Source organism: Chiloscyllium plagiosum, chromosome 7 (assembly GCF_004010195.1).
Source record: "Chiloscyllium plagiosum isolate BGI_BamShark_2017 chromosome 7, ASM401019v2, whole genome shotgun sequence".
Lineage (NCBI taxonomy): Eukaryota > Metazoa > Chordata > Chondrichthyes > Orectolobiformes > Hemiscylliidae > Chiloscyllium > Chiloscyllium plagiosum.
The window spans coordinates 107,700,358-107,717,620 of record NC_057716.1 but is presented as its reverse complement, the minus strand read 5'-3'; the positions used below and the strand labels follow the sequence as shown (position 1 = coordinate 107,717,620).

Here is a 17,263-nt window from a genome sequence, read left to right as displayed (position 1 = left end):
CTACCACCCCACCAACCTCCATGTACAACATATCATCCGCCGCCATTTCCGCCACCTCCAAACGGACCCCACCACCAGTGATATATTTCCCTCCCCTCCCCTATCAGCGCTCCGAAAAGACCACTGCCTCCGGGACTCCCTCGTCAGGTCCAAGCTCGAAAAGTGTGAGCTGGAAAAGCACAGCCAGTCAGGCAGCATCTGAGGAGCAGGAGAGTCAACCGCAAGAAGTGCAAAACCTGTGCCCACACCTGCCCCCTCACCTCCATCCAAGGCTCCAAAGGATCCTTCCACATCCAACAGAGATTTACCTGTACTTCCACACACATCATCTACTGTGACCGTTGCTCTCAGTGTGGTCTTCTCTACATTGGGGAGACAGGACGTCAACTTACGGAACGTTTCACAGAACATTTCTGGGATACTCGCACTAAACAACCCCATTGGCTGAACATTTTAACTCCCCCTCCCACTCCACGAAGGCCATGTAAGTCCTGGGCCTCCTCCAACACAAAACTCTAGCCACCTGGAACATGGAGAAAGAATGCCTTATCTTCCACCTTTGGACCCTCTAACCACATGGGATCAATGTGGATTTCACCAGTTTCCTCAGTTCCCCTCCTCCTACCTTATCGCAGATCCAACCTCCTAACTTAGCACCACCCTCTTGAACTGTCCTATCTGTCCATCTTCCTTCCCACCTGTCCGCTCCATCCTCCTTTCCGACCTATTACCATCACCTCCCCTACCTCTGTCTACCTATCGCGTTCCCAGCTACCTTCCCCGCCCCCAGCCACAACTCAGTCCCATTTATCTCTCAGCCTCCTTGGGCCACCCCCTCGTTCCTGATGAAGAGCTTATGTTCGAAGCATCGACTCTCCTGCTTCTCGGATGCTGCCTGACCAGCTGTGCTTTTCCAGTGCCACACTTTTCGACTCTGATCTCCAATATCTACAGTCGTCACTTTCTCCTAGGACTTAAAGCTGTCAATCACCTTCACCTCGCACAACTGATGCAGACAGGGGCATGTCCTCCAGGGGCATGTACTTCCTGAAGTCGATGACCAGCTCCTTCATTTTCCTGACATTGAGGGAAAGATTATTTTCGTTATGCCATGATACTAAGCTATCTATCTCTTTCCTGCACTCTGTCTTCCCGTTGTTTGAGATCCGACCCACTAGGGTGGTATCATCAGCCAATTTGGAAATGGAGTTAGAGCTGAATTTGGCCACACAGTCGTGAGCGTATAAGGAGTATAGGAAGGGGCTGAGTGCACAGCCTTATAGGGTATCAGTGTTGAGAATTGTTGTGGAGGAGGTGTTGAAGCCTATACTTATTGATTGTGATCTGCAGTTCAGGAAGTCAAGGATCCGGTTGCAGAGAGTGGGGAGCAGATTCCTAAATCTCGGAGTTTGGAGATAAGTTTTGTTGGAATTATGGTGTTGAAGATGAAGCTAAATTCAATATAAAGGAATCTGATATTGGTGTCCTTATTGTCCAGATTTTCAGGGATGAGTGCAGGAACAGGAAGATGGTGACTGCTGTGGACTTATTGTGACAGTAGGCAACTTGTAATGGATCAAGGCAATCTGGGAGGCTGGTGTTGGTGTGTGCCATTAGTAACCTGGTCTGGCCTGTATGTGACTCCAGACCTATAGCAATGTGGTGGACTCTTAACTGCCCTCTGAAATGGCCCAGAAAACCTTTCACTTCTCGGACAATTAAGGATGGGCAATAAACGTTGGCTCAGCTAGTGACACCCACAATAAAAAGACTCAAATTTAGGAAAGAAATCTATTAAGTGGCTCTGAATGCTCTTTTAAAACACACACACACACAAGGCATTTGATTTAAAACTAGAGGCACAGAACACAAATACAAGTTATATCGAAACTTTATAAAACACTTGTTACACTGTAGCAGGAACATTGTATCCAAAGCTGGACATCATGCTTTTGGAAAGACATTAAGGTTCTGAAGACAGTGATAGACGGGATACTTTTGGATGGTTGCAGAAATAGGGACTTCAATTATGTGCAGGGACTGGAGAACCTGAGATTGGTCTCCTCAGAGCAGAGATGTCTGAGGGGAGAATTATTTGAAGCATTTGAAGTCATAAGGAGAAATTGTTTCCATTGGCAGAAGTATTACAAATCATCAGAACACAATTGTAATGTGATGGGAAAAGAACAATGGTGTGTAAATGAGGATAATCTTTTTATGCAGCAAGTTGTGATCTGGAACACGCTGCCTGAAAGGGTGGTGGAAGCAAATATAACTTGCAAAAGGAATAAGATGGATCATGGAAAAGGCAAATTTTGCAGGGCTTGTGGGATCAGGTAGGGAGCAGTGGGATTAATTTCAAAAAGTGAGCACAGGCCAAGCGACTTCTTTCATGAGGACTTCTGTTTCCATGGTTACCTTTCGACCCATGACCCACAGCTGCCCTAATTGTAAAAGTTACAAACTGTAACTGAGGCATTGCCACTTATTGTGAAGAGTGATAAAATAGGCCATCAATAAAAACATATTTCATCATCAGTGGATTCAAAATTAGCATATTTTATTCAGCTAAAAGTATCTGAGAAGCAACTGAATATACACAAAATTCTATTTTTCTTAAACAGAGCTTGTTAACAATAAGTAACTGGAATTGATTCTTCAGAAATTTTTAACCTATTTCTCAGCAGAAATCTTGTGCTCAGGTAAACTGATCTTTGTCCTCCACCCTACTTTATTTTGCATTGTAGTCACCATATTTGGTTAAATGATCTATATCACAAAGAATTTTATGCAGAGTGGGATTGGAGAGGTGACAGGTTGTTCACCCACTGACTGTACCTCTGTTATAAAAGTCAAATACAACAGACATTGAGAGCCACATCCAGTGTAAAAACATGCTGCGGCCTGCCTTATCTATTCCTGATGAAGGGCTTTTGCCTGAAACGTCGATTTTCCTGCTCCTCGGATGCTGCCTGAACTGCTGTGTTTTTCCAGCACCACTCTAATCCAGTTATCTATTTGACTTGTGAGTGATAGAGAAAGAGATATAGAAAAAGAATGAGAGCAGATTCAGCGGGGTCAGTGCTCAATAATGGGCGCTGATCGGACTGAAAATAGCCTCCAGAAAAAGAGCAATAAATCCCAGATTAAAGCACGTTTAGGGCAGGCTATTCCTCAGAACTCTGTTTCAAAGTTGGATGCTAGCAGTAAATGTGAATAGTTGAATATGAGTTGGGAGCAACCCATACAGAACAAGACTTGAGGGTTTGGGGGTGAGTAAGGAACATATAGGAAAGTTTCACACCCTAAAATTGTTACATTCAGTGCTGTGTCCCAGGGTCTGTCAAGTACCTAGGCAGAAGATGGGGTGTTGTTCATCCAGCTTACATTGAGTTTCACTGGAGCACTGCAGCAGGCCTGAGACAGAAACATTGGAATGGGAATCTGGTGCCATGTTGAAGTGGCAGACAACCAGAAACCCGCAGTCAGTTTATGGAGAGAATATAGAAGACTTGCAAAACAGTGCCCAGTCTGTGTTGGGTGTAAATGACACTGTAAGGAAAGCAATGGCACAGTGGTATTAATCGCTAGACTATTAATCAGAAGCTTGACGAATGTTCCGGGGAACATTTTTAGATTAGAATCAGTCTGACCATTGTGACACAGACAGTCTCACACAGGGCAGCTTACACCTTAAATGCATTATCTGGGCCAACATGACACCAATTGTTAAAGTTCATTTGAGAATGTAACTGTAAAATGTTTTGTGATTTACATATGAAATAACTGAAACCAACATGTTCATTCTAAACGATGAGAGACTTCAGTTAAATCACACTGTAAACTTTTGCTATAAATTCTGTGTCTTACAATCTTATACTCTACAACCACCCGATGAAAGTGCAGCGCTCGGAAAGCTAGTGCTTCCAAATAAACCTGTTGGACTATAACCTGGTGTTGTGTGATTTTTAACTTTGTACACCCCAGTCCAACTTCGGCACCTCCACATCATGACGACAGATGGTAGAATTTGGATTCAGTAACAATCTGGAATTAAGAGGCTAATGATGACCATAAATCCATTATTGATTGTTAGAAAACCCATCTGGTTCACTAATGTCCTTTAGGGAAGGAAATCTGCCATCCTTACCTGGTCTGGCCAACATGTGAATCCAGACCCACAACTATGTGTTTGACTCTTAATTGCCAGAGGGCAGTTAAGGTGGGCAATAAATGCTGGCCTAGTCAGATACATCCACATCTCACGAATAAATAAAAAAAAATACAAAATACTAGATTCTCTGAGTGTATGACCTGGAAAGTGTTTCTGGAGTGTTGGATAGTGAGAATAGTGAGCAAATAAACAGGCAGGCTTTCCACTTTCTGCAATTACATGGAAAAGTGCTATGGGGGTGTAAGAAGGCATTGGGAATGGAGAAGGAGTGGACAAAGATGTCCTGGAGGGAACATTCCAAGTGGAATGCTGATAAGGGAGGGTCAGAGAATACCTGTCTGGTCATGGCATCCTATTTGAGGTGGCAGAAATAACAACTTTTAAATGTGGATGAATGTTGTAGTGAGGACCAAGGGAGGGAAGAGAAGGGGTGAGGACAGAAGTGCAGCAAATAGATCAGACACCGTTAAGGGCCCTGAGGAGCACAGTAGCGGAGACAGAGAAACTGGAAGAATGGAATAGAATCTTTGCTAGAAGTAGGGTAATGAAAATATATAGTCAAGGTAGCTGTGGGAGTCAATGGGTTTGTTAGGGCCAGCCTATCTCCAGAAATGGAAACAAGGAATGTCAAGCAAGAGAAAGGAGTAGCCAGATATGGACCAGATGAAGGATGAAAATTGGAAGCAAAATTGACAAATGTTTATAATTCCAGGTGAGAAAGGGAAGCAGCACCAATGCTGTCATTGATGAAAGAGTTGTGGAGAGGGACCTCAGTAGGACTGAAACAAAGAATGTTCCACGTATCCCACAAAGGGACAGGCATAATCGGGGCCCATATTGGGACCTATGGCCACACCTTTTTTCTGAAGAAAGTGAGAGGAGTTAAAGGAGAAGCTTAAAGTGAAAATGAGCTTGGCTAGGCAAAGGATGATGGTGTGGATGCGAATGGTTAAGATCTTCTTTCAAGGAAGAAGCAGAGAGACCTAAGACCTTCCTCATAGAGGATGAATGTGTAAAGGGATTGCACATCCATGGTGAAGAGGAGGTGGCTTAAACTTGCAAACTGGCAATTCTGAAACTGACATAAATGTCAGAAGAACTGTGAATGTAAGTGAGAAGAGCTGGAGAAGGGGAGAAGAACAATTGAGTCAAATTAGGAAGAAATAAGCCCCATGGGGCAGGAACAGGCTGAATCAGTGGGTCTCCCCATTGTGGATTTCAAAAAGAACATAGAACTGAGCTGTACGGGGCTGGGGCCTCTGAGATGGTTTGGGACACCCCCAGATGAGATAAGGTTAGTGACAGTTGGGAGAAAATAGTTTGCTTTATCGCGTGGTTGATATACTATTTGATTGAATTAGCAAGCCAACAAGTTCAATTGCTGATATTTTAAAAATAACATTCAAGTTGACAGGCTGCTGTTTTCAGTGGTCACCACTTACCCTATTATGGGGACCAAGTCAGGACCAATTGAGCGGGAAAGGCACATATTTATGTGCTCTGTCTGCTGAAACCATGCCCATGGGGTGTGTTATGGACTCGACCAGACTACTCAAAATATGCTTAAGCAGGCAGCCCAGACCATAACTTTGCAATTTGTTTTGGCAAGTGTATAGGGACCATTACCCAGATTAAGTTAGTGATGTTGACTACCAGGTTTTAAAACAGACAAAAATCTATTCACAAAATTACACAATGAAAAACAAAGAACCTCTACAAAACTCAGTCTATCCAAACTAGACTTAATTATGCTGTTCTGAATAAACACAACAGTCCCACTAAGTAATGCCCCTTAAAACACAGTACAAAAAAGGAACAGATATGTACAGGTTGAAGTTAGAAGGGCAGAGAGAGAGAGATTTTTTAGCAACCTGTTTCCACACAGCTCACTATTGAACTCCTAACTAGTTCTGGACTGAACTGCTCAGCTAGAGAGCTGACCACTCCCCTTTCATTGTACAGGTGACTTCTAAAACATGACCACTTTGGCCTGAAGTCTCATCTGTTTACATATAAACAAAAAGGCCTCTCAAAACCCTTTGATCTCTTTCCCAAACCAGTCTAATCGGAACCAAGAGCATTTTATTACTCCTCTGTAAAAAACCAAGGACACTGTATTTTTGAGAAAAGGAATTTCTTCACTGTATTTTAGAAAAAAAAGGACCAACTTTGTGACAGGTGGTAGGAGTGGGTTAACCATAATCCAGCCACTAAAGAGTCTATATGTTGACTGAAGTGAATTCAGAGGCAGAGATGGGTACCGATCTTTCATGTGATGTTTCACTTTGTTCAATGATTCCTTTTGAAACTAAGAGTTTGATCAGGTTACTCCTGAATTTCACCCCAATGAATGCGTATAAGATTGGATTAATGCAACTGTGCAGAAAACCCAAGATTTGAGTTGCAGACAGAGCCTGGTCAACATTATTGCGGAAGTTACAAGTCTCAGCAATGAGTTTACCTCTCATCAGTGTGTCAATGAACACAGTAATATTGTGTGGGAACCAACAAATGAGAAAAGCCAACACCACCACTATGATAACTTTCATGGCTTTATGTTTCAGAAATCCCCTAGTTTGACACAGTTTCCAAATTGTCACACTGTAGCAAAAAACCATGACAGCCAATGGGATAAGAAATCCAATGAAATGCCTCAAAAGCCTAGTGATCACTCTCCATTTTTCAGCTGATGCACCATCAAGCAGCTCATGACATATAATTCTGTTGAAGCCCTTTGGTTGATATTCACCTTTGAACAGAATAGGCAAAGACAAAGCAATGGCTAACCCCCAAACAGTAGCACAAACTAGCTTAATTAGAAATGGTCTCTTCTGTTTGTGGGCTAATGTGGCATGGACAATGGACAGATACCGATCAATACTAATACAAGCCAGCAATAAAATCCCACTGTAGAAGTTAATCTCCTGTAACATGCTGATAATTTTACACATGGTATCACCAAACACCCAGCCAGATACGGCATCCACTGCCCAAAAAGGCAAGGTCACGGCAAAGAGCAGATCAGCCACTGCCAGATGAAGCAGGTAGATGTCTGTGGATGAGATGGTCCGTCGATTATAAAGTAGGACAATCATTACAATAATATTCCCTGTCACAGCGAGGAAGCACACCAGGCTATTGAAAACAGCAATTACAACATTGTTGGAATGACTGTTAATGAATGGTAGACAAGGTGACACATTGGGAACAGAAGTGTCGTTCTCAAAATTCGTGTAGTTTTCGAAAATATCAGGAAAATCATCCACCTTTATCTTTATTGCATCCATTTTCTGAAAAAGTAAGGTGTAGATACATAAATGATAAGAAAGTCAGACAATGATATCGGATTTCCACAGTTACTTAAGGCAGATACACTCGAAATTGGGAGACGTATTGCAACAAATTATTTCAGAATCATAAGCATTTTATGTCGACAACATAGAATCATTGAATGGTTACAGCAAGATCTGAAGTCAGGAACAGTGTGGATAGATTTTCCTCTCCTACTCTCCTCAAAGCATGACATTAGCAGAAAATTCAACTCACAAAGCCATTGCATCATAGCAGCATGAAACATCTTCCAGAAACTTTTAAAAATATTTTTGAGATACTTTATCTTTTCAGAATAATTTAAACAAGACTGGGCACTTTTAATGTCAGCTATTTATTTGTTTGCAATTTGCACAATATGCGATAAACTTTGATCTGCTCATGACACCCTGTACTGAAGGATAAATTTGATGCACTCAATTTCTCTGTGAAAGTTGGATGTAAGCAAATGGCTTGGACCATATTTACAGATTTTGTTTTAAGGCCAATCTAATTATGCATGGAGCTTAATGAATCACAACTTCTATATTGACTGGTGAAGGTAGGCTGGTTGTGGAAGGAATGGAGAACCCAGCAGCATTGACTCTGGAAAAGCAAGATACCAAAAAAAAAATGGAGAGGTTGAAGAAACCATTTCATGCTGCTACTTTTGCGATGCAAATGATATTTTTCACAAATGGGATGCTACCATCAATCCAAAAAAACAATGCCTCTCCCACAATGCCACTGCCAGTGCAATGCCAGGTACAGACCAAATGACCCAAAGATTGATTGATCATGTCAAACAGCATATTCTGTGGTGTTCATAGTAGGCAGAGTACAGACTGCTCAACTAGCTCACTCTTTCAAAAGTCCAAAATAAAATATATCCAAACACATCATACTACAGCAAAAGAATCAAGTCAGAGTAAATTCAACTCTGTTGAGTGTCAAAAGAGTAAAGCAAGGCTGGATGGTCTTTACTTTAACGCTAGAAGTGTAGCAGGTAAGACTGATGTTTTATGAATGTGGATTGACTCATGGAAGTGTGTTGTTGTTACCATCAAAGAAATATAGTTGAGGGAAGGGCTGAAGCGGCAACTCAACATTCCAGGGTAGCAGACCTTTAGACAAGATAAAGGAGGATGTAAAAACAATGATGGTGTAGCACAATGAATTAAGAAGTCAATTACTGCAACAAAGAGTCCTCAAATGAGACTTTGTGGGTAGAACTTAGGAATGTTAAGGGGGTAGTTACTTTAGTGGGAGTGTATTATAGGTCCTCAAAGAGTCAGTGGGAAATAGAGGAGCAAATATATAGACAGCGCATAGAAGTGTGTAAGAGTAATAATTGAGTAATTATACTGGGGGATTTCAACTTTCTCAACATAAATTGGGATATTCATGGTGTTAAGGGTTGGTCAGAGGTGGATTTCTTGAAATGTATCCAGGGAGGTTTTTGTATTAATATGTACAAGGCCCAGCAAGTGATGGCACAGTGCTGGTCTGGTTTTGGGGACAGAAGTTGGACAGGTGTTCACTGTGGCAGTGGGAAACATTTTAGCATTAGTGACCACGCCACAGTATGGTTCAAATTTGTTATAGGCAAGGAAAACGAAAGCCTGCAAAAAAAAGGCTGTGAATTGAGGGAAAGCAAATTTTACTAAAATAAAGCCACATCTGGCCAAGGTTTACTGGGAATAGCTCCTTGTAGGTAAGTCTACAGTGGGGGGGGGGGGGGGGGGGGGGGGTTGGGGGTGCATGTCAAGATTAGAGTGGTGCTGGAAAAGCACAGCAGGTCAGGCAGCATCAGGAATGATGAAGGGCTTTTGCCTGAAACATCGATTTCCTGCTCCTCGGATGCTGCCTACTTTTCCAGCACTACTCTAATCTTGGCTCTCCAGCATCTGCAGTACCCACCTTTGTCTGCATTCAAAATGGAGCTGGGGAAAGTAAAGGTCCAACATATACTCTTTGGAGAGAAATGTAGCAGCAATAAGTTCAGGCTGTCTGGATACAGAATTGGCTGGCCAAAGGAAGACAGTGAGTAGTAGTAGATGGAAAATATTCCGCCTGGAGTTCGGTGACCAGTGGTATCCCACAGGGATCTGTCCTTGGGTCTCTGCTGTTTGTAGTTTCTATAAATAAATATGGATGAAGTAGTAGAAGGGTAGGTTAGTAGGTTTGCTGATTACACAAAAGTCGGTGGTGATGTAGATCGTGCCAAGTTGTTGCAGGTTACAACAAAGCATTGACAGAATGCAGAGCTGGGCTGAGAAATGGCAGATGAAATTCGACCTAGATAAATTATTCATTTGGAAGATCGAATACAAGGTTAAAGACAGGATTCTCAGCAGTGTGGAGGAACAGCATGATCTTGGGGTCCATTTATATAGATCCCTCAAAGTTGCTACCCACGTTGATAGGGTTTGTTAAGAAGGTGATTGGTATGTTGGCTTTCATTAACATGGGAATTGAGTTTAAGAGCTTTGAGGTTTTGCTGCAGCTCTACAAAACCTCTCTTAGACCACAGTAGGAATATTGTGTCCAGTTCTGGTCACTTCATTATAGAAAGAACGTAAATGCTTTAGAGAGGGTGCAGAGAAGATTGGAGGGCTTGTCTTATGAAGAGAGGTTGAGTGACCCAGGGCTTTTCACACTGGAGAGAAGGAGGAAGAGAGGTGACTTGATAAAGATGTACAAGGTAATGAGGAGCATAGATAGATAGAGTAGATAGCCAGAGACCTTTCGCCAGGGCAGAAATGGTTGTCACGAGGGGTCATATTTTAAGGTGACTGGAGGAAGGTATGGGGAGATGTCAGAGGTAGGTTCTTTACTTAGAGAGTGATGGTAGTAGAATCGGAGACATTAGGGACATTTAAGTGACTGCTGGACAAGCACATGGACAGCAGTAAATTAAGGGGTGTGTAGAGTTATATTAGATTAGAACAAAGAAAATTTACAGCCCAGGAACAGGCCCTTCGGCCCTCCAAGCCTGAGCCGTAGATTCCCTACAGTGTGGAAACAGGCCCTTCAGCCCAACAAGTCCACACCGACCCTCCGAAGAGTAACCCATCCAGATTAATTTCCCTACATTTACCCCTGACTAATACACCTAACACTATGGGCATTTTAGCATGGCCAATTCACCTAATCTGCGCATTTTTGGATTGTGGGAGGAAACCGGAGCACCCGGAGGAAACTCACGCAGGCACAGGAAGAATGTGCAAACTCCACACAGACAGTTGCCCAAAGCTGGAATCAAATCTGGGTTCCTGGTGCTGTGAGGCAGCAGTGTTAACCACTGAGCCACCGTGTCACCTCAAATTCCTCATTGGTGGTTGATCTCATTAAGATAAATGCTCAGCACAACATCGTGGATCGAAGGGCCTGTACTCTGCTGTACTGTTCTATGTTCTAGTACACTGAATGTCTCGGACAATAGAGGACTGGATGAGGATTTTGAGGAACTCCAAGATGGCAGCCAGTGTGAGCCCAAGACTCATCCACTCCTGTGTGCTTCTTTCTCTTTTTGTTTTTGCCCTTTTTATTCTTTTTGCCTTTTTCCTTTAAAGTCTGGAGAGTGGCAGGTGAAGGATGGGGGTCCTGGCGGCTGCAGCAGCCAGGATGAGCTGGACATGGCTTCAGCCCAGCCTGGGGTCTTCTGGTGAGCAAGGATCAGGTCCCAGGTTGACTCCCTTGGCTTGGCCTCACAGGATGAGCCGAGGGTCTAGGATCATGGCTGGGCCCAGGCACCTGAAGGAATGGAAAGGTTTGGTGACAGGGACACAGCATCTGGAGGAGAATCAGATGGGGAAGAGGAGATACGGAGCTCATGCATTCCCAGATTCATGATTCCAGTTCAGATGCGATGGTCCCAATTGTGGTGGCAGTGGTGGCCTGTAGCTGAGATCTCAGAGCCTGATGCAGAGGCTCAGAGATGCATTACAGAGACCCCAGCCAATGTCGAGCAATGACTGGAGAAGCAGTAGCGGAGGATCAAGAAGGATGAAAGATGAACTGTATTGCAGTAAAATCTTGCATTCTCTTGCTGTGTTTCAAGATGGTGCCAGAGCATGGAGATATTTTGTGTATAATACATGAAAAGATACTTTTATCTGTTTTGTTATATACATGTGGCAATTAATATAAATCTAATCTGATCAAAATCTAGGATGAGAAAGGTTTTTACTAAGTCCAAAAGGAGCAATTCAGTTGTGGCCTGAGAGGAATGTAGGAAATGCAAGAGAAAGCAATTGCAGAGCACAAAGGGAGCATGAAAAGAGACTTCTGAACAGACTTGGGGAGAATCATAAGATAAATACATTGAAGGGAAGAGGTTAACATTAAGGACGAAGGGGGCCAGCTGTGTGTGAAACTGCAGGATATTGGAAGGTTGCGAGTTCCAGATTCCCACCACCATCTGGTTGAAAAGGTTTTTCCTCACATCTCTTCTAACCCTTTTGTCCCTCACCATATATTTATAACCGTGGTCATTATTCCCTCTATGAAGTGGAGAAGTCTCTTCCTGTCTACCTTATCTATCCCAGTCATAATTTCGTACATCTCAATCATGTCTCTCAGTATCCTCTGCTGTAAGGAAAATAACTCCAGGCTGTTCAATCTCTCTTTCTAGCTAAAACTCTCCAGTCCAGACAACGTTCTAGTAAATCTCCTCTGTAACCTCTCCACTGCTATCGCATCGCACCTATAAGATGGATTCCAGATTGCACACAATACTTTAGCTGTAGCTTAACCAACATTTTATACAGTTTCAGCATAGCTTCCCTGCTCCTAAACTCTATGCTGCAACTAATAGAGACAAGTATACGAATTTCCTTCTTAATATTTTTATCTAGCTGTTCTGACACCTTAAGAGACTAGTAGATATGTAGACTAAGGTCCCTCTGATCCTTGGTGCTTCTCAGGATCCATCATTCATCATGTATTCCCTTGCCTTGTTTGCCCTGCCCAATGCATCATTTCAGATTTATCTGGATTGAGTTCTATTTGCCACTGATTAGCCCAACTAACCAGCCTGACTATATCCTCCTGTAATCTAAGCCTATCCTCATCACTATTAGCACACCAGCAAATTTTGCATCATGTAAACCTACTAATCAACCTTTCTGCATTCAAGCCTAGTCACCTCTTCGAAAAATTCAATCAAGTTGGCCTAATAGATACACCATGGTCTCACTGATCCTTTGTACTTACCAGTGTCCAACTTATAACAAAATCATGCTGACTGTTTTGATTAATCCCTGCCTCTCATAGAACATTACAGTGCAGTACTGGCCCTCTATGTTGTGCCGAGCTGTAGAACCAATCTGAAGCCTATCCTACACTATTCCATTTTCATCTTTATGTTTATCCAGTGGCCATTTAAATGCCTTTAAACTTAGCTAATCTACTACTGTTACCAGCGTATGTTCCACGCCCCTACTACTCTGAGTAAAGAAACTACCTCTGACATCTGTCCTATATCTATCACCCCTTAATTTAAAGCTATGTCGACTTGAGGCTGTTTTCGTTAGAGAGAAGGTTGAGAGGTGGCTTAATTGAGATATAAGATAATCAAAGTGTTAGATAGGGTGGACAGTGAGAGCCTTTTTCCTCGGAGAGTGATGGCTAGCACAAGGGGACATAGCTTTAAATTAATGGGTGATAGATATAGGACAGATGTCAAAGGTAGTTTCTTTACTCAGAGTAGTAGGGGCATGGAACGTACTGCCTGTAACAGTAGGCAACATCCAGGCAAGAAATAAGAAGGGGATTGTGATGTTATTTGGGTTGTACTGTAGGCTCCCAAATAGTCAATGAGAATTAGAGGAACAAATATTCAGGGACATTGTGGAGATTTGCAGAAGAAATTGGGATGTCAAAGGAGGGATTTTAATTTTCCAAACAGAAACTGGGACTGCCAGAGTATTAAGGGCTTAGCTGGGGCAGAATTTGTTAAGTTTCAGGAAAGTTTCCTCAAGCAATGTATAGATGGTCCTACTCGGAAAGGGAGAAAACGCAACCTCCTCTTGGGAAATAGGGAAGGATAGGTGACTGCAGTGACAATAGGGGAGCATTTTGAGACCAGTGACCATAGTTCTATTAATTTTAAAATGGTTTATGGTGAGGGACAAAACTGGTCCACCAGTTCAAATTCTATATTGGGGCAAGGTGAATTTTGATGGAATTGGACAGCAGCTTGCAGGGATTGAGTGGAGTAGTTTGTTTGCAGGCAAAGGGACATCTGGCAAGTGGGAGGCCTTTAAAAGTGAGATTGCTAGAGTTCAAGGTCTATATGTTCCTGTGAGGGTGAAGAGCAAGATGGCAGGAATAGGGAACCCTGGATGACAAGAGATATTGAGGTTTTGACCAGAAAAAAGGAGGCATGGCTCAGTATAGGTAGCTGGGATCAAGGGAACCCATGGAGGCTTATACAGAAAACAGGAATTTACTGAAGAAGGAAATCAGGAGAGTGAAAGGGGACACGAGATATCCTTGACTGAGAAAATTAGGGTGAATCCAAAGAGGTTCTTTAAGTATATTAAAGGGAAAAAAATAACTAGAGGGAGAATAGGGTCTCTCAAGGACCCTGTCATGTCTCACTAAGTTGATTGAGTTTTTTTAGAGTGACAAAGAAGGTTGATGAAGGCAGAATGGTGGACATTATCTATGTGGACTTCAGCAAGACATTTGACAAGGTTCTACATGGTAGGCTGGTTAGCAAGGTTATATCACAGACTCCAAGGATTGCTAGCCATTTAGATACAAAATTGGCTTGAAGACAGAAGACAGAGGGTGATTGTGGAGAATTGTTTTTCAGACTGGAGGCCTGTGACTCCAGTGGTGTGTCTTAGGGATCGGAGCTGCGTCAACTGATTTTTGTCATTTATGTAAATGATTTGGACGTGACTAAGAGGAATGGTCAGTAAGTTTGCAGATGACTCCAAAATTGGTGGTGTTGTGGACAGTGAAGAATACAACAAAACTTGATCAGATAGGCCGAAGAATGGCAAATGGAGTTTAATTTAGATTAATGTGATGTGTTGCATCACGGTAAGGCAAATCAGGTAGGATTTACACACTTAATCGTAGGGACCTGGGGAGTGTTGCAAACAAAGAGAACTTGGAGTGCAGGTTCATAGCTCCTTGAAAGTGGAGTCACAGGTAGACAGCATAGTGAAGAAGGCATTTGGTATGCTTGCATTTATTGGTAAGTACGTTGAGGATAGAAGTTGTAATATCATATTGCAGCTCTACACAACATTGGTTAGGCCACTTTTGGAACACTGTGTTCAATTCTGGTCTCCCTGCTGTAGGAAAAATGTTGTGAAACCTGAAAAGGTGCAGAAAAGATTTACAAGGATTTGTCAGGGTTGGAGGGTTTGAGATATAGGGAGAGTCTGAATTCGCTGGGGATATTTTCCCTAGATTGTCAGATGCTGAGGGGTGATCTTATAGAGGTTTATAAAATCATGAGGTGAATAGGTAGGTAGATAGGACAGTGAAGAAGGCATTTGGTATGCTTTTTTTTATTGGTCAGAGTACTGAGTACAGGAGTTGGGAGGTCATGTTGCGGCTGTACAGGACATTGGTTAGTCCACTGTTCAAATATTGTGTGCAATTCTGGTCTCCTTCCTATCGGAAAGATATTATGAAACTTGAAAGGGTTCAGAAAAGGATGTTGCCAGGGTTGGAGGATTTGAACTATAGAGAGAGGCCGAACAGGCTGGGGCTGTTTTCCCTGGAGCGTCAGAGGCTGAGGGGTGACCTTATATAAGTTTACAAAATTCTTAGGGGCATGGATAGGCAAAGTCTTTTCCCTGGGATCGGGGAGTCCAGAACTAGAGGGCATAGGTTTAGGGTGAGAGGGGAAAGATATAAAAGAGACCTAAGGGGCAACTTTTTCATAAAGAGGGTGGTACGTGTATGGAATGAGCTGCCAGAAGATGTGGTACAATTGCAATATTTAAGAGGCATTTGGATGGGTATATGAATAGGAAGGGTTTGGATGGATATGGGCCGGGTGCTGGCAGGTGGGACTAGATTGGGTTGGGATATCTGGTCGACATGGTCGGGTTGGACCGAAGGGTCTGTTTCCATGCTGTACATCTCTATAGCTCTATGACAAGAGCAAGCACATTACAAAAGAGCTGTGTAAGATGTTAGGCCATAGCTGGAGTACTGTGTGGAAGTACTGTGTTGTCTCACAAGAGGAAGGATGTAATACCACTTGAGATAGTGCAAAAGTAATTCTCCAGGGTGTTGCCTGAGCTGAAATGACTCAGCCATAAAGAGAAATTAGATAAGTTTGTTTTTCTTCAATGAGGAAGGCTGAGGGGAGATCTGACTGTGGTGTGCAAAGTTCTTGGGGGCATAGACAAGCTAGATAGGGAGCAACTTTTGCCCTTAATAGAGGGTTGAATATCCAGGGGTTCACATTTAACATAAGGAACTAAGAGTTTAGCGGGGATTTGAAGAAGCATTTTTTCCTACAGTGGGTATGGGTATTGGCAACTCACTGCCTGAAAGGATGATCGAGGCACGAACCCACAAGACATTTAAAAACTATGTAGAGGAACATTTTAAATGCCACAGAATACAGAGAAAATGCTAGAAAGTGGGATTTTAATAGATATATGTTTGATGACTGGCAGAGAGAAGATGGGCTGTAAACCTTTCTCCCATGGTGTAAAACTCTACGGCTCAAGGTGGACCTAGTTTTTGTGCCCAGTCCAGAAATACCTCAGTTTTAAAGATTCCATCCTTGTGTTCAAATCTCTCCAGGGCCTTGCTGTTTCTGTTCCGGTAACTGTCTCCAGTTTCATGACTATCCAAGAGACCCACACTCCTCCAGTTCAGGCCTCTTATGTTTCCCCAGCTCCACTTGTTCAACCATGGGCAACTGTACCTCCAGTCGTCTAGGCTGGAGGCTTTGCAAGCTGTTCACTCAACCTCACATCTTCTCTCTCCTTTTTGTATATTTTCATAGAAAATGAGGATCACTTGCAAGAGTGCCTTATATTCTTGAGAAGGAGGACGTGAACTGCTTTCTTGAACAATATAGAATCAAACACAGAAATTAAGAGCAGGAGTAAAGCCCATGCAGTTAGTGTGGTGTAGGTACATCCACTGAGCAGTTAGGGAAGGAGATCCAGGAATTTAATTGTGCAACATTGAAGGAATGGTCCCATATTTCCAAACTAAGTTGAGGTATGGCTTGGAAAGGAATTTGCTAAGAAGATTGGTGTTACCATGCACCTCTCCTATTCATAAAGTTAAAGAGACGTACAACATGGAAACGGACCCTTCGGTCCAACTTGTTCATGCTGACCAGATATCCGAACCTAATCTAGTCCCATATCCCGCTAAACCCTTCCTATTTATATACCCATCTAGATGTCTTTTCAATGCTGCAATTGTAACAGCCACCACAACTTCCTCTGGAATCTCATTCCATGCACACCGCCCTCTGTGTGAAAAAGTTGCCCCTTTGGTCCCTTAGCAAGAGTTACAACTGGGGAGGGGAAATTACGATGCAATTAGGAAAGATTTAGGAAGCATAGAATGGGGAAGGAAACTGCAGGGGATGAGCACATTAAAAATGTGGAGCTTATTCAAGGAAAAGTACCTGTGTGTCCTAGATAAGTATGTACCTGTCAGACAGGGAGGAAGATATAGAACACGTGAGCCGTGGTTTACTAAGGAAGAAGAAGAAGGCTTATGTTAAGACAAAATGTGAAAACTCAGTTAGGGCGCTTGAGGGTTACAAGGAAGTCA

At 42.8% G+C, this 17,263-nt stretch overlaps 1 protein-coding gene across 2 annotated transcripts in view; it reads right to left on the bottom strand.

The window, feature by feature from the left end:
- Positions 1-6,174: 6,174 nt before the first annotated feature.
- Positions 6,175-17,263, bottom strand: part of LOC122552053 (C-X-C chemokine receptor type 1-like) — a 29,371-nt gene continuing 18,282 nt past the window's right edge. For both annotated transcript variants that reach the window (XM_043694608.1, XM_043694607.1), the window contains exon 3: positions 6,175-7,464. In XM_043694608.1, the coding sequence (XP_043550543.1) occupies positions 6,394-7,464 (1,071 nt within the window). In that variant the 3' untranslated portion in view covers positions 6,175-6,393. The remainder of the gene's footprint in view (positions 7,465-17,263) is intronic.